At 32.8% G+C, this 18,024-nt stretch overlaps 3 protein-coding genes and 1 pseudogene across 4 annotated transcripts; 2 read left to right on the top strand and 2 right to left on the bottom strand.

Annotated features, from left to right (window-relative positions):
* Positions 1–7,127: 7,127 nt before the first annotated feature.
* On the top strand, positions 7,128–10,258 carry LOC145642394 (putative aquaporin PIP1-4). Its single transcript, XM_081693561.1, has 4 exons — positions 7,128–7,552; positions 8,225–8,520; positions 8,626–8,769; positions 9,816–10,258. The coding sequence occupies exons 1-4, from the start codon at positions 7,228–7,230 to the stop codon at positions 9,906–9,908; spliced, it is 858 nt and encodes a 285-aa protein (XP_081549687.1). The 5' UTR covers positions 7,128–7,227; the 3' UTR covers positions 9,909–10,258.
* A 1,852-nt stretch (positions 10,259–12,110) lies between these two features.
* On the bottom strand, positions 12,111–12,951 carry LOC145556680 (oleosin Cor a 12-like). Its single transcript, XM_081618334.1, has one exon. It carries the CDS (start codon positions 12,906–12,908, stop codon positions 12,354–12,356), a length of 555 nt encoding a protein of 184 aa, XP_081474460.1. The 5' UTR covers positions 12,909–12,951; the 3' UTR covers positions 12,111–12,353.
* Positions 12,952–14,329: 1,378 nt separating this feature from the next.
* On the top strand, positions 14,330–14,905 carry LOC145556678 (17.8 kDa class I heat shock protein-like). The gene has a single exon (XM_081618333.1). The coding sequence runs from the start codon at positions 14,377–14,379 to the stop codon at positions 14,827–14,829; it is 453 nt and encodes a 150-aa protein (XP_081474459.1). The 5' UTR covers positions 14,330–14,376; the 3' UTR covers positions 14,830–14,905.
* Positions 14,906–15,255: 350 nt separating this feature from the next.
* Positions 15,256–16,394, bottom strand: LOC145555511 (7-methylxanthine methyltransferase PCS1 pseudogene; annotated as a pseudogene). Its single transcript, XR_014091503.1, has 2 exons — positions 16,142–16,394; positions 15,256–15,597 (listed from the first exon to the last, which is right to left on the bottom strand). The product of XR_014091503.1 is annotated as a 7-methylxanthine methyltransferase PCS1 pseudogene (transcript).
* Between the last annotated feature and the right edge of the window lie 1,630 nt (positions 16,395–18,024).

Genomic DNA, 18,024 nt, shown 5'->3' with positions numbered 1-18,024 from the left:
TCTTAATCAATAAGGAGTATCATACTGTCAAATGGAGAAATGAGATGAGATAAAACAAATTAAATTTCTTACGAAGTTGCATGATTTCCAAAATTTGGGTAGTGTAGGATTATTAGTTGGCTTTGGGCCTAATTTTTTGGGCTTATCGCATTGGATCAAGTGGCTAACAGAGTTACACATTACAACACTGAGCTACGGAAGTTTCTAGCTTTCTATTATTAGACCTTAACAACTCAACTCCTAAAAAGGAAAATTTGTACTCCTTAGACAACCAAAATAATTTTGTCATTATTGTCAATACTAAATTAAAATGCAAAAAATTTAAGATGAACAAATTGATATTGTATATTGGCTAACTTTAGACACCCAAAATGAAGGGTTTTTTTTTTAAAAAAAAAAAAAAAAAAAAAAAACAATACTCGTATTATTTTTTATATTTTTCTTTTATAAAGTGATACAAGTACGAACACAATTTTATTTTTTTTTTTTAAGGTAAGAAGAAGGACCCTACTGAGCCGGCACCTATCACAGATTTAGCCAGCTCAGCTTCACAGGTCGTCACTTGAGAGTAGAGGGGGAAGGTAAGGGAATCCCCCAATTCCCAAACACTTTGTAGTTGGTGGGGCTCAAACTCGGACCTCAAAGTACGAACACAATAGTTATAGGCTTATGGCAAAGGAGGGAGGGGAATACAAAATTAAATTACGAAATAAATACTCCGTAATAGTTAAAACTCGTATAATACTAGAAATACATTGATATTGTACTCTTCAATTCTCTAAATTCAAGACAACTTTGGCTACTAAAGGAAGATATATTGAATAAGTTTTAGGGCGATTTTATGGTATGACACGCAATATTAGATATACCAGTCATATTGATGTTGTGCATGTTAGAGGATCTCAAAGTTACAAGTTTAAGTTTTGTACTAGTAAATTAAAATACTACATTACTCCCATTTAAAAGAGGAAAAAAAAAACACTCACTTGCAATATAAAGTTATAAACACACGGTCCTAATAATAATACGAATAAGTGAACATGGACATTGAATTTCCTTATATGACTTGTGTAACTTAAAATTAAATTTAAATTAACAATGGACATTGATTTATTTTACAAATTATATACGACTATACGAGTACAATTTAAATATTACTACCATCATTAATAAAATTACCGCTTATCAATTGAAAAAAAATGATTACTCATAAGATTATAATTCTCGTGGGTGATGTGATATCCAACCCAAATGAGGTAGTGAAATGATAAAAGTGGGGCCATACATCAAAGCTTAAGCACTGCACCGGCCAGATAATAATTTGGCATGACCAACAAGCTCATTGGTCGGGTTTTTCCAATTTTGAACATCCGAAAGATATTGTTTCGGCGCAAGATGTATGGGTAAAATCATGAAAAATGAAACCTAATGCCGACGAATGCCATTTATTAGGATTTAGACACCTAGAATTTGTTCATCATCTCGGACTTTTATTCTTTTCCTCTCATTTTCATGCAATCTCCGAGTATTAGATTACAATTTCTATTTTTCAACTATATATTGATATAAGAGTAAAAAGATAACGGAAAATATATATACAAGTACTTTTTTACTACGGAGTATAGTTATGATAAAAGTTCATATATAAATTCTCTTTTCTTAATTTATTTTAATCATTTATTTTTACAAAAAAATTATAATTATATCATATGTGGTACTAATGAAGACTTTAAAAATTCTTTCAAAAAAAAATGAAGACTTTTATAAATTGTTTCTACTCCTTATAACCAAACATAAGAATGGATTTTTCTTTCTAATTAATTCTAGTCTCATTATCGTGTCATTTTTTTTAGATGTTTATCTGAGTCATAAGGATGATTGGGGGTGATAATCGATGAGAGAAGCTCTAACCACTTGAGCTATCCCTCACTCTTTTCATACATGATGTGATTCATGTTCTTTTCATAAATGTTAGCCAAACAATGATCTCAAATTATTTATAATTTAGATAATAATATGTATGTGTTAAATTTCGAAACAATATGGGCCTGGGCAACCCAAACAAGGAGGAGGAGAGTTTGGCGCAAATTTTAAGATGCACCATGCCTATACTTTTGAACATTTAGTAAAAAAATCTGAACAATTGCAAATTTTGAACATGTAGTAAAAATATCTGAACATCGCAAATTTTGAACATTTAGTTAAAAAATCTTAACAATCGCAATGCATCACACCTATACTTTTGAACATTTAGTAAAAAAATCTGAACAATTGCGAATTTTGAACATTTAGTAAAAAAATCTGAACAATCACAAATTTTGAAAACTGAACATGTTCATTTTTTGTGACGTGTTCATATTTTTTTACTAGATGTTCATATTTTTGTAAAATGTGAGGTACTCCTCTACCGGGAGGAGGAGAGTTTGGTCCACAAACAAGGCTTTGGAGCTTCCATACTAAAACTTATTGGCAATAGTAGGAGGTACTCCTCTACCTTATAAAGTGAAACTATCTCTCCTCTTTCTCCAATGTGGGAAACTCATAAGTGGGCTACAATGGGTTTCAACTATTGTTAACAAATTCATAATAATAATTGAATAAATTTTTTTACAACAAAGTCAAATATGTCTTAATTAAAAAATTTACTTTTAATAATATAATATGTTAGTCATACTTCAATTTCTCAATTTAAAAAATTTACTTTTAATAATATAAGACTTTTTTACACAATCCATCAGACCAATTAAAACTGCGAAATTCAATAAACGAGCAACAATTAGAAATTTCTTTAATCGATCCCACTCGAACAATCTAACCATAGTTTAAGAGGCTAAGGATGTGCTTGACTACCTACACTACAAGCTAAGCAAGGGAGCAAGCATGAAACAGAGTTGGGTAACTAGGTTTAAAGAAGAAATAAAATTTCAAATATTCCTCAAACTTATAGAAAACCTTGGAAAAATGGTTGCTTAAAAGAAGTGGCCTTAAATTAAGTGACGGTTTATGGTCATGATATGAATTATACGTGGACATGGGCCAACTCCAGCCAACATTAGTTAACATGAAAAGTATTGACAACTATATAACATAATCTATAGTCTTGAGTTGGTGCTGTTGTTGTCGTCGCCCACCACTTAGCACCATTAAGCTACTTAATCACATTTTTATATTTTAATTTTTATATAATTAATCCTATCTTCTTCATTAACTAACCGATAATGATTGCTAATTGTCCTAAATTAGCGTTTACGGAGAATGAATTAGTATTATGGTTTAAATAATAAGAACTAGTATAGAATTAATAAAACATACTCTTACATCAATCGTAGAATTATGCACTTAAGTACACTATTTTAATTACGCTCCCTTATCTAGATTAGCATCATCATTACTTTATTGCTTATAATTTTCAGTATTATAATTTTGATTATATAATTGTTCTCAGACTTTGTCTTCGAACCTTCTGGGCTGTCCTAAATGTATTTTTCCAACTTATGATATGGTGCTAGAAAATGGGGTGTGTTAATCATCAATTTATCATTTCTCTGTATTTAAATTTTTAATTATTTTGGTGAATAGATGATTAATTAAAAAGAATGATGATGTATATATGATTTGATTACAAGATATGACTATTGAATTTTACTAGTACAATACTACAATCAAGTTAAATTTTCAAATACAAAGGAAGCATATACAAATACGACTAATTTATTAGGAAGCATATACAAATACGACTAATTTATTATCTATTACTAATTATGAGTAATATTTTTATGGCCAACTTTATCAAACTTGACATAATTAATTTCTATGATTAACTAATAAGGAGTACTTCGCATATTATAGCTTGATGATATCGATCACAAAAATATTATACTGTGATATTGTGATTTAAGATCTTATTTTGCATAATAATTAATTGAGTTTTTTGTATAATACTCCACATGCATAGAGCCATAGAGTGTTGATTTGGGAAATTAGACAGCAACATCTTATTGTCAGAAACTCAGAATTCTTTAAACAACATACCATTTATTATTATTATTATTATTATTATTATTATTATATTTTATTTTATTTTTTATTTTTTTTTATTTTGAGGTTTCAACGTATCTCCACATTGCTAGCTAGACTTTACCTATCTATTCAATCACCAGTAAAATATGAATCCAATAAACCATAATTTCTCTCTCTCTCTTTTTTTTTCTTTTTTTTTTTGACAAGTTCAATTATTTTCATATAACAAAATAATTATACGAAGTACTTCATATATGATACGGAGTATTTTATTTTTGATAAAGCTTCATTATTCTTCCGGGGGCAACAAACTAGGGATAATCTAATTAATTGGCTTTTTACACAATTATTATTATACTTATGTAATACAACAAAAAGGAAAGTTGCTATACATACAAAATTGGAAAAATACAACAATTCACATCCTTAAATTACAATCTCTCAAAGTTTGTAATGAGCCAATTGGCCCAATTCATGGACCGTTTTATGCATACATGAAAGAGACATAATTTTTTATTTATATATATGAATATAATGAAAAGATTCTTCAAAGAATTTTATTTGGCACCACATTTAATTTTTGTCCATTTATCTGCACAAATTGCTGGTAGAATACAAATCTTTCTTCTCAAATTATTTTGCTCCAGTGACAAAATACTAGGAACAAAGATATATAATCATAAATTTCGCTTTCGCACCATTGTTATTCAATAAACACTGTACATCGTGTGTTTAATTATAACTGATTATCAATGTAATTCTCGATGTTACTTATATCACTTTAGTTTCCTTCAACATGTATTCCAAAGTAAAAAAAAGGATATGCATGTTTTGAAAATAAAAATACATAGTCCTAGTTATACTCGTCATAATATTTGATTATACGTATAATCGAATATATGTTTAATTATTGATTAAATAAACATTCATAGTTTAAAAGTTGATAATGATGAATGAATAATTATATTGAGCAAAATCCCACACAAATAAGCCAAAAGGATACTCTAACATAAACTTGATTATATGTTGAATTATTGAGCTTGAGTAAAATTAACAAGAGAGATTAGCAGCTAATTAAACAGTGGAAGCTAGTTAAAATTAGCTGGTTTTGTCCGATAATATAAATTATGTAATATAAATGAGCAGCAAATTATGAATTATACCTAATTGCCCAATCTCTAATGAAGTCCTGGTTGGCCACGTTTCTACCCAGAAAAGTGTTACAAATCCAACGTCATATACAATTCCTGAATTTCTTGGCTTCTATAATCCTATTTCTTTAATTTGTTGCATTTGCTCTCCAACCTTTTAAAAGTACATGACATTTAGCCATTTATGGAATTCTTTAAACTTGAGATTAATTGAATTGAAATGCATTAATTGAGTTTATGCGTACTACTACGGCCTTTGAAAAAAATGTATACTTACCTATACACATTAAATACATTTTGAATGTTGGTGTTATATGCAGAGTAAGAAAAAATAACAAAATTATACGGTGTATGACAAATCACGGAGTATTATTTTTGGTATTTATGAACGATTTTTTTACTTACCAATCTTTAAACTCAACCCTTATTTTACATTACAAATATACTTGTAGTTTTTCCATGAATCATAGAGTACTTAAATATGAAGGTATCATTAATTAAAGGAAATATAAGAGATCAAGCTTAGATTTTATTCTTTAATCTTAATTGCGAAATAGCGTATAATTTTGGAAAATGATGAATATGGGGGCATAGTCCACATAACCCTATTAATTGACATGCATCTACCGGCCATATCGCCTTTATGGGCCATACGCAGTAGAATTATGATTGAAGTAGTGAAGAAATATGCCTTTTCCTGTCAAATAAAGGTTGTGTGCTTTGAATCCAAAGATTCTACTGTACTATGACAATGAAGTGATGATATCTTAAATTAGTGTTGTAGACTGGATTTCTTATTTTTATTTGCTGAAATTATGAATGATTACTACAATACCAAGTTAAGTTAAATATAGTGTACTTAAAGGTGATTTTCAATTTATGGCCTAGTCTTACTAAGCCATACTGAATACAAAGTTTTATTTGCATGCCAGACACTTGGGAATTAAGGGAAAGGGTGAACTAGCCTCAAGTATCATTGCGACATTAAGGTTACAACTTTACAAGGTGATCTTTTCACCAACTAATCAACTATACCAAGTCTTATTACTTATACTCTATCCTATTTGGTTCAATTTCATAGGAGTATCGTAAACTCAATATAATATACGGAGTATACAGATCTTATGCATAAGATTGAAAATTTCAATCTCAAGTTTAAATTGTAGAACTTATCTAATCATGTGTATAACAGATTTACCATGCGAACTTCAAACTTATACTTCATACAGTGGCTCAGACAATTTGAGAGTGAGAAGAGGTGGGAAATGGGAAGAGTAAGGAATCCTCATTCTCAAAATGCGTTTAGTGGGGATCAAACTCTCAAACTCTATGTTGGAAGGTATAATGCTTACCATTAAATCAAGCTTAGTTTGATAATTTTGTTCTAATAATCTGTTCTCATTGACTGAACTCAGCTAAACTGAACTGAACTAAATTGAAAAATAAACGTATGAGAACATGCCCTAAATATACTCACTTAAACATACAAAAGACACACAAAATAATTAAAAATTAAAAAAATTCTACCTCTATGATCTAAGATGGGCGGTGGCCACCTCTACAAATGACCACACATTCTCAAATTTCTCACTTGATAACAAAAGCTCAACTTTTTAATTTCAATTATAATCTTATTTTTAATACCCCCAACGTTTATTTTTTGTATGGTCCTCAATTGCCCAGCTAAGATAGGCTAAGGCACAACCTTTCATTGTCAATTTCACCCCCCCTCAACACATAATAAGCCAACTTATACTAAACAAAAACTATTTTCTCATCATTATCATCATCATCATACATAAACATACTAATTAACAATAACTATATTATTTATAATAATTAAGCACTATTATTAATGGACGGTCCAAAGATAACAAAATTTAATCACACCCCAACAATTGTATAACCTAAAGTTTCCCCCTTTATAAAACCCACCCATCCTTATCCCATTCTTCACTCACTCATTCATTCACAACCCAAACAAACAACACTACTAAAGAAAAGAAAAGAAAACTCACCAACTTTTTTGTCTAAGAAAACACAAAAAAAAAAAAAAATGGAGGGCAAAGAAGAGGATGTTAGACTAGGAGCAAACAAGTACGGCGAGAAGCAGGGGTTGGGTACGGTGGCGCAAGACAGAGACTACAAAGAGCCACCACCAGCGCCGCTGTTTGAGCCCGGAGAGTTGACATCATGGTCGTTTTACAGGGCTGGAATTGCAGAGTTTATTGCTACTTTCTTGTTTCTTTACATCAGTATTTTGACTGTTATGGGTTACAGTCGTGCTGATAATAAGTGTCAGACTGTTGGTATTCAGGGTATTGCTTGGGCTTTTGGTGGAATGATCTTTGCCCTTGTTTACTGTACTGCTGGAATTTCTGGTAATTTTTTCCATTCCTTTTGTTTTTAGCTTTGTAATTTATACTTTTAATTTTAAATTAGATGCATATTATACTACTATATTGGTAGAATTTGTAAAAAAAGTTCTGGAGTTGGTGTATTATATGTTGTGGGAACTGGAAGTTTTAGATGTTAGTTTAGTGGGTTATTTTGGTTTAATACAAATTTTTTGGGTGTTATTTGTTTTGTTTAGTGGGTTATTTTGGGCTAATACAATGTTTTTTGGGTGTTGTTTATTTAGTTTTGAGCATTATAAACTGTGCTGTACTATATACTCTAGTTTAGAATTAAAATCGAAGGCATGTACGGACTATCTTAGCGTTACAATTTATTTTTTTGGGTCCAGTCACATAAGGTATGAATCTAGTGATGTAGTCGGGATTTGATTTCAGTATTTACACCGATTTGGGTAGTTGACATCCACGGTATACTATTTTTAGAAACGGAATAATCAAAAGAATTCAGCTTATTATCAGTAGGATCTTGGATTGCAAATTTTAGAAAATTTTCAACTAGTTTGATGCATAATCACTAATCAAGTAAATGTAAAGTTATATAAACCAAACAAAGATTAATGTTGTTTATGGAAATGTGTATGGATCTATCAAGTACAGTAGCTAACTAGTGAAAACATGAATGATGGTGTATTACAGGAGGTCACATTAACCCTGCTGTGACATTGGGATTGTTCTTGGCAAGGAAATTGTCTTTGACAAGAGCAGTCTTTTACATGGTCATGCAATGCTTGGGTGCCATTTGCGGTGCTGGTGTTGTCAAGGGATTCCAACCCACTCCTTACCAAGCCGGAGGCGGTGGTTCCAACTATGTTCACCACGGTTACACCAAGGGTGATGGTCTTGGTGCTGAGATTGTTGGCACCTTCGTCCTTGTCTACACCGTCTTCTCTGCCACTGACGCCAAGAGAAGCGCCAGGGACTCTCATGTTCCTGTAAGTGCTATATGCTGTTTTTACTAGTCACTTTGCAGTCTTATGATATTGATTGAATTTATGTTATATGAGCTTGAGTTAATGGTATGAAACAATGTTTTACAGATCTTGGCTCCCCTTCCAATCGGGTTCGCTGTGTTCTTGGTTCACTTGGCCACCATCCCCATTACCGGAACTGGTATCAACCCTGCTAGGAGTCTTGGAACTGCCATCATCTACAACAAGCACCTTAACAACTGGAACGACCACGTAAGTTTGCTTAGAACTTGTCATTTGATCAAATTTGTATCATTCATGTACGAGCATTTTTTGTGGTGAAAATGTCTCAAACTAACCTATATTCTAAGATGTCATAGACAAATTACTAGTATAATGCCTAGAACATGTTACAAGTCCATTCTAATATGGTACATACTACATAGTCACACTCGTCTCACAATAATTTAACAAACGCATATCATATACTCCTTAGTCCATCTTGCACACCACATTTTCACGTATGTTTAAGATGTTTAGTTATATTAGACAATGTTTCAACCCTTGCACAACTTTTTGCCTTGGTGCATACCACAGACAAGTATGTATAGTCGTATAGATAAGTAACTGTACAAAGTGTGAGTCACCTACCTTGCCTTAAACGGTAATTATTTTTTCAAAAGTTAACTTAATATATACGTTGGAAACCTATTTACACTAATCAACTTTTCTTGAAGTCTTGATACTTTTATAAAAAGGAGTGGTGGGAAATTGATTGTTTTGAGAAGGCCATATAATAAGGCCCATTTTAATAATGGGCAACACAAAAAAGTCATAAATTGAACCACAATAGAATGAATAGGGATAAAGAATCTATCAAATTTTGTATAACAAAGAGATAAGGTAGTAATGCTCATGAAAAGCTTATTATATAAATAAAAAAGATGGGGTCCAATAACAGTTTGGCATTTGGCAAATATTAACCTAATCTTCTTTTTGTTCATATCATTGTCCTACTATACTATGATACCCATGTGGGTTAGTTGTCAAACATATACTGAATGGAATATTAAAGATTTGGTGGAGATGATGCTGTCTTTGAAGTTAATGTTTACCACCTACTACTATGCTAATTAAAGATTAAGACAAAGACCCTTTGATTGGTTTAATCGATTCCTTGGTCATTAGCTTCCTACATCATACGGACTGATTATTTGTTTCTTAATACTTGCAACATTTTTATATTCACGCTTTCTACTGTACATAATTTTATATGACTATATTTTTCTCTAATAATTGTGTTAACGTCTTTTGTACAGTGGATCTTCTGGGTGGGACCATTCATTGGAGCAGCATTGGCAGCACTTTACCACACAGTTGTGATTAGGGCAATTCCCTTCAAATCCAAGTAATGGATTTGAGTTGATCATAATCATCATGGGTGATATTGTTGTTTGAATGGATCATCTCATCGGCCCGACCCGTATTTGTTTTCCAAGGCTCTTGATGATGATAAGAAGAATCTAGAATCCCATGCTTTTCTTCCTTTTTTTTTTTTAATCTTCTTCTTCATTATTAATCTTATATCTTTGTTTGTCCATCTCTGTTGTATTATGTAAGTTATTAAAGTGTACTCTTTTTTAAAATTTTCGTCGAAGAATCCTAATAGGGTTGTGGCTTGCATTGGACTGGGTTGTGAAAATGTAAATTCTTACTATCAAAATTATGTAATATGCTCCCAATTTGGGTAATATTATTATGTGCCAGCCCTTTTTCTTGCATTTTGGATTTTTCAATATTAGTAATAATTTCAATGTCCATTTTCTGAAGGAAATTATACTGCATTATTGCGTTCAACTTTAAATGCTCTTCTTCGATCATTCGCTTTCATACACATGAGGCACGGCCATGGACTACTGCTAAAGGCCATGTTAGTAGGTACAGAGTAAAAGGTTGCTGGTAGGGTCAGCATCGAGGTATTTCGAAAAACGCGAAGAGGACGGGGTTTAACAATTCAATTGGTGAAGTCATGTCGTACCCTTAATTATGTTAGGAAGGTTGGACCTTTTAAAAATTCAATTGATGAAGTCATTGAAACTTTAATTATGCTAGGAAGAATGGAGCTTTGACGTATTAACTTGGATGATTTACACAACCATTAAATGAATGAATGAGGGGAAAATGCTACCGTAGTACGCAACTCATAAAAAAAAACAACAAAATTTTATCCCAACTTGATAACGATATTCCTCAAATTTTAATGGTATCAAAACTTTGGAAGTTTCTAGTGAGGTTGTCTTCACAAAATTGATGTGAAGCATATACTGTAATGAGCTACCCCTCTAGTTCAAAAGTGATAAGTTACTCTAATCAGTAACCACCCTCAACTCCTCAAGTTCTATTTGCTAAAGATTTGACAACAATTATTGTACAAACTCATGGGTCATTACACTTTTTTTAATAAGGTACTTGGAAGAGGCATCTATCCTGGGCCAGGGGTTTTTAAGTTGGCCACTTACCATAGAATTAAAAATATGTTTGTAAACATTCGATTTTCCACAGACTATAAATGACTTGAGAGATTTGAACATTACCTATTGTACGTAACCTCTCAGCTTTTATCACTAGACCTCAATGCCAAATTGCCAATTGACATGGATACTAATATATTTTTGGGCCAATTATCAATATTAGCACTAGATCAAGCCCAAATATTTTGAGATGGCCCTATCCGAGTTGACACCATATTAATGTCAACGATGATCATTTGATATACTTAACTCTCACTTGGTTTCGCATTAAACTAAAATCTCTCTTTATAGATGTACAATAAAACCATCATATACTATATGGTTTAATGATTGAAACCCATCCTCAATTTATATACTCTATCATAAACTATAAACTTTATATAGATTTTACTTACATTGTTGAAGATAGTAATAGTTAAAACCCTATATTTTATACAAGTAGAAGGAACAAATAGTTATTTGATGGAAATAAAATGAGAAATGATTGTGTCAGTTGAAGTCTCCCTTAAAATTTAAGACACAGAGGGGTTTTTCTTAAATATGATTAGCACTAATTAGGGCAGGTTCTCTTCTCTTATGAAATATTCAGTTCAGTTCATCTCAGCTCAGTCTGAGAAGAGGAACAAGCCCTTAAGCTCCATTCACTTTGCTCAGCTTCGCTCCAGAAGTGGAACTAACTGGTGAACACCTTTAATGAAAATTTTAAAGAATTTTTCTAGATAGAATTTTAAAGATAGAATTTTAAGAATTTATACGTAGGAGGTATTAATTATTTATTATTATGACTTGAAAACCTAACTTGGGAGGTTTGTTAATTTTGATTTCTTTTTTATTTATGCAGCATCTTCTTTCCTTCGCTAATTAATTTATCGGAGAATATATTAGCACTTGCGCTTTATATGGTAACAGGCTAACAGGAGTCATACTAGTATTAGTAACAGCTAAGCTAGATAGGGCACACCACCTATGAGCTATGTAGTATGTAATAGTATTTCCTACTTTTATTTGCTACTACTACGTAATTAATTATAATGTACGGGTTAAATTTGGAAAATAAAGCAACTATTGCACGACAAAATGCAACAATAATACTAAAACAGAACGGATTAAATAAAATGAACAAAAAGGCAGTCACTTAAGCATAAACATTACATTGAAATCATGCATAAAATTATTCAATAACCCATTAAAAAGTTATAACAACATGAACAACAACATTACAAACTAGAAAATTTAATTTACACCCTGCAAAACCCAACCAAGGAAACTAACTCAACAGTCATCATCAACCTAAAAACTCGTTGCATGCATAATTGCTCTTCATTTTCAAGCCCTAGTAGTAGCAGTAGTACCACCACTAGTGGTATGAGTCCCACTTTCACGAGCCTTACTCTCAATAGTCTGTCCCACATCCTTAGTCTTCTGTCCCGCAAATGCCGCCATATCCGCCACACGACGCTTAGCATAATCCAAATCATCAGGCATTCTTCGCCCCGCCTGTCGAATATACCCCACGACGCGTGACAGCGAAGACAGCCCCGTGAGACCAAACGCGCCAGACGAGAGGAACCCAGTGACAGCTAGCCCCATGAGGAGGGCAGCAGGGACTAGGACAGGACTAAAGAGGAGGAATACCGGGGTTGCTAGGCATAACCCGATGACGGTCCCGAGTAAAGTGAGACCCGCCAAGAAGAGGAGGGTGCCAGTGACGGGGACTAGTGTTACCAAAGCAATCACTTGTGACGCGGTTGGACCGCCTCCAGAGCTGAATCCATAACCACCGCTACCTCTTACGTTACCGCCGTGAACGCTTGCGTGTTGGGTGTGGACATGGATTTGCCTTGGGTCTCTAGTATCGCGATCGCGATCCATTGTTGCCATTTTAGAAATTACTTTGTTACTTAATAAATTAAACGAAGTTAAGTTTATTTCAGGTTTGAGAGTGGGAGATAGAGGAAGTAAGTATGATGGAAAGGAAGAAAGATTGTGTTATATGGAAGGAAAGAGTTTGCCACGTGTTTATACACGTGTTTTGTGTAAGTTTTGCATGAACAACAGGTTTCATTTTGCTTCTGCTGTCTTTAGCATTCTATTGCCACATTATTTTGGGTTTTTTTATTTATTATTATTTTTTTTAATTATTATGGGAACCAACGATGGATACGATGCTAAGCTATTGTCCACCGACCTCTTGCGGTAAAAGTTTGTCAAATGAAGTTTGTTCAAATCTTTTTAGTTCATGCCAAGACTATGTAATGTGTGATTGTGTATTATAACACAAACTAATTAAGTGATTATAGTTCTTATGTTCAACCTTGTTGGCTTATTTATGCATTATTAGCAATGTCGTCACTCGTTGTATGTGTAAATACGTTACATTATCAACTAATGGTGTGCCTGATTACGTGTTATTACTATATTATGCTTATATTTTTAAATAAATTTCGATAAAAGTAATTTTATACTCTATATTGCTCAGAAATTCAAAATAAAACTATCTTTAACCTTCTTACATCATCATATTCAACAAAAATAAGTTCGGATAAAAGTTATTGAGTTTTGATAAGTGTCGGAAATACAATAGTTTCCAAGTTTAATTAATTGACAACTAGGATAATTTCTAGTAAATTAACATCAATATACTACCTCCGTTACATATTATTTGCAACGATTTGACATAAAGTAGAGAGGAAAAATGTCTAATCGTTGCACATAATATGTAACGGAGGTAGTACATACTTACGTAAAAATAAGTTCCTTTTAGTTTTAGGCTAGATTCATGAAAATTGCATGAATAATACCTCCCTAAATTTACTTGTATTAAGCATTATGTAGTAGTTCAAAAAAAAAAAAAAAAAAAAAAAACATTATGGAGTAATAATGTACTAATTGACCAAAGATTATCACTTGACTGATCATGTTAGATAGTCTCATTGACCATTTCAACAAAAAGTTCCCGTTACATGAGAACTGGGCTTATTTCACATCTTGCTCTCCATCAATGGGCAGACACACTATTGAATAGATAAGGCCCAAATATTAAGCGCGGCAAATAATTAAAAGTCTGGAAAGTACAAGAATATCCTACAAATTTCTCTGTTCTTCTCTACCTCTGTTTTCCACTTTTCCTCCATACTAGAAGCTCATAGAATGATCCCATTAATTCAAAGTAATTTCCAGATACTTCATACCATCATCTATAAATATCACTTTTCTCTTCTCAATTTTTCATCAACAAAACACAGAAATTTGCAGCATTCAAAATTTCTCATCAATTCTCAAATTCTCAATATTCTAATCAAATATTCAAATCATTTTCTAGTAATTACACAAATCAATTAATATTACAATGTCGCTAATTCCAAGCTTCTTCGGAAACCGACGCAGCAGCATCGCCGATCCCTTTTCCCTGAATGTCTGGGAACCCTTCCAGTCTCTCACCACCGACCACGAAACCGCTGCTTTCGCCAACGCTCGAATTGACTGGAAGGAGACACCTGAGGCGCACGTGTTCAAAGCCGATCTTCCCGGTGTTAAGAAGGAAGAGGTGAAGGTTGAGGTGGAAGACGGGAAAGTGCTCCAGATCAGCGGAGAGAGAAACAAGGAGCAAGAGGAGAAGAATGACAAGTGGCACCGTGTTGAGCGGAGTTCTGGAAAGTTCTTAAGGCGGTTCAGGCTGCCGGAGAATGCCAAGACGGAGGAAATCAAAGCGAATATGGAGAATGGTGTTCTTACTGTTACTGTTCCTAAGATGGAGGTTAAGAAACCTGAAGTTAAGTCTATTGACATCTCTGCTGCTTAAATTGGGGCTTAATCAAGATTATTGTGATACGATGATGAGTGTTTAGTTGTGTAATCTTGTTTCAAATTGTGTGTTTTTATATTGTCTTTTCAAATTAATGTGTTCATTATTGCTTGTTTGTAAGGAGATAATCAGTATGATGAAGAAATAAAATTTGTTTGATTTTAAAAACTGATAATCTTGTCAAACCTTTTATTGTTTGGTATAATAGTTCCACCAATCAACAATCTTGAGTTTACTATCATAGACTAACCAAAGAATATTAGGTCATTTCGAAATTAAAATTATAGGTCTATGTTACAAAATAGATAGTTTTTTATTTTTTTATTAAAACGCTCAAAATAGATAGTTATGAATTACATTTATTTATAATTATACCGCGAAACAAGAAGTTGTTAGAAATAATAAAAACTAATCGATTTGCAATCAAACAATTTTTTTAAGCATGAAAATGAAGTTGAACATTTCAACTGGTTCATTTTTCAAGTGAAGCAAACTAGCTTGTTTAAGCTCAGGGTACAAATCAAACCATATTTGTTCTCCAAAGTGATGTGAAACCAAGACTTCATAGGCAGCCCTTATAGCTTTGGCTATGGCTTCAGCCCTTAATTCTATATCCTTAACTTCGCTTGCAGCGTCCTCAACAATTGTCTCTTCTTTATCAATTGTAAATGATCCTTCTTCGATTACAATTTTCTGGACTTCTTCTTTTGAGGGAAAATGTAATGGCATTGCAAACGAGTGTGATTTCTCTTTCGTGATTAATCCCTAGCAGACACAATGAAATAAATTAGCTCGAGCATGTAATGTCAATTTCTAATTTAATGTATGAAGTGATTTTTGGTGATTTCTGGTTACAGAGGGACCTTCCACCGAGGCCATTAGGGGCCAGGCCCCCATAAATTATTGTAATTAATTAATTAATGTAGTTAAATAACATATATTTACTTATAAAATATTGGGGTACAAAGATTAGTTTTGAGCAAGAGGTAAACTTTTTAAATTCCGGCCCCTCTAATATTTTTGGCCAAGATCCGCCATTGTCTGGTTACGTTTGTAATTGATAAAAGAAAAACAATTGCACTACACAAATGTGCAAATATATCACATAAGAGGTAGTGAGATCACTAAAGGCCTGTTTTCATACGATTATTTTCAATTCAGTTCAGCTCTAATAAGTTTAGTTCAGTTTAGTTTAGTTCAGCTCAACTCACTCAGCTCTAATAAGTTTACTCAGCCCTAATTTTGACAAAAGTACTAAAATATTGTCACTGCAAATTGAAGTTTTTACTATGACTTGTAGTTATGTTACCTTGGAAACTAGATTAGTTATGGCTTGAGAGAGGGCTTTGGTCGACCAATGTAGACGAGGTTCCATAGATGAGGTTCCAAGAACTGCTAGTATCATGTGTCCATTGGTTACAACTTCATTGGATCGACACTTGAGAAACAAGCTAAGATCTTGTTGAAATTGTGCACGAAAAGCTTTTACTACACTTGGGGGACTAGCCTCGGACACGATGATATTGCCTTTGTTCATCGAGCTCCCTACCTCATCGTAAATACTTGATGGTAGGGGTGAGCAAACCGGGTACCCGGTCAAAATTTTAGGACCCGGACTTGGAATTGGTTGGAACCGGGTCCTAAAATTCGGAACCGGAATTGGAATTGGTTTAACCGGGTCCTAAAGTTTAGGAATTGAAATTGGAACCACCGGGTACCGGTTCCGGTTCCGGGTACCCACTTATGTATGTAATCGTTAAAATATAATACAAATTACAATTCTTATTTTAATTAGGTTCATTTTTAGCGTTTAATACTTATATTTATGTATGCATTAAGTTATTTGTATTTATGTTAGGTATTAACAATACTTTTTTATTTTACAAATTATATGCATTCAACATATTTTAATTATTTAAAATTTATTTAGTTTATAATATATTGGGTAACCGGGTACCCAACCGGTTCCGGTTCCAAAAAGTTGAGAATTGGAATTGGAATTGGTTATAACCGGGTCCTTAATTTACTACCCGGAATTGGAACCACCGGGTCCAATTTCAGTTCCGGACCCGCCAGTTCCTAACCGGTTCCAATTCCAATTCCGGGTACCCGGAATTTTTGCTCACCCCTACTTGATGGTACCTTCACATGAATCAACACAATGCACCAAAGATAACTTGACCCAATTAAATTTATAAATACAAATCATCATTTTAATATAGTGTAAACAGATTGAATCATTTACCACTATAACAATTTACAAAGTGACCATCTAGGTTCATTGAGTTCTGTTTTTGGTTAAAACTTGCTCTTTGAAATGTCCTTACTCTTAATAGCATATTGAAAAAAAGAATACTCTGTACATAAAATTTTGTTGTACTTTTAACATGTTCTTTATCAAAGTAACAAACCAAACAATAATATAGCTAAGTAGACTCAATTTTATTTAATGTTGAATTGAATATACAAGTTTTTGCTCTAATATGTTATAAAGTTGAATTCACAATTTCTTGTGCCAATCTTAGCTAATCCTCTAAAACTCACTTTAGTTAGTTGGTTGTCTAACCATAATTACATTTAAAGTTTAATTAACTCAATTTGCCTTAATTTTTTGTTTAACTAACACTGCCTAAGACAGTATAACTTTATATGCATTTACAAATTTCTAATACTTCATTGTAATGTTTGACAAAACAGTGACGAGTGATAGATCTCTAAACATAATAACCTATATTATCTATATGGCCAGAAGAATAGACTCATAGGCCCTGTTTGGTTTGATGTAAAATGTTTTCATGGAAAATTAATTCAATTTTTTCCCATTTTCCTTTGTTTGGTTTGTTAAGGAGTGAAAAACAATTTTCAAGGGTGGAAAATTCCATCCTTTAATGATGGAAAACATTTTCCTTCCAAAAACAAGGGAAGCCACATTTTCCTCTCTCCTCCTTACCTCTTTTTTTTACTTCCCTCTCATTCATCCTTACATTTCCACTCTTATTTTTTATTTTTCTTGGACTTTTCTTGTATGCAACCAAACAAAGGAAAACTAATTTGCAATTGTGTGTTTTCCTTGAAAATATGTTTTCCATGAAAACTAGTTTTCCATTGAAAATGTTTTACATTAAACCAAACGGGGCCATAGTCGAAAACGTTTGGGTAGTGATGAGAATAGGGATGGCAACGGGTCGGACT

Source organism: Chenopodium album, chromosome 8 (genome assembly GCF_948465745.1).
Source record: "Chenopodium album chromosome 8, dcCheAlbu1.1, whole genome shotgun sequence".
NCBI classification, from domain to species: domain Eukaryota; kingdom Viridiplantae; phylum Streptophyta; class Magnoliopsida; order Caryophyllales; family Amaranthaceae; genus Chenopodium; species Chenopodium album.
The sequence above is the reverse complement of the archived record's forward strand: the minus strand, read 5'-3'. Positions and strand labels throughout refer to the sequence as shown.

What these genes read in the sequence shown, in the direction of transcription:
- LOC145642394 (XM_081693561.1), top strand. Translation starts at nt 7,228, where the DNA reads ATGGAGGGCAAAGAAGAGGATGTTAGACTAGGAGCAAACAAGTACGGC. An exon ending in CTGTACTGCTGGAATTTCTG is followed by an intron (nt 7,553 to 8,224) that starts GTAATTTTTTCC and finishes GGTGTATTACAG; the next exon opens with GAGGTCACATTAACCCTGCT. An exon ending in CCAGGGACTCTCATGTTCCT is followed by an intron (nt 8,521 to 8,625) that starts GTAAGTGCTATA and finishes AATGTTTTACAG; the next exon opens with ATCTTGGCTCCCCTTCCAAT.
- LOC145556678 (XM_081618333.1), top strand. Translation starts at nt 14,377, where the DNA reads ATGTCGCTAATTCCAAGCTTCTTCGGAAACCGACGCAGCAGCATCGCC.
- LOC145556680 (XM_081618334.1), bottom strand. Translation starts at nt 12,908, where the DNA reads ATGGCAACAATGGATCGCGATCGCGATACTAGAGACCCAAGGCAAATC.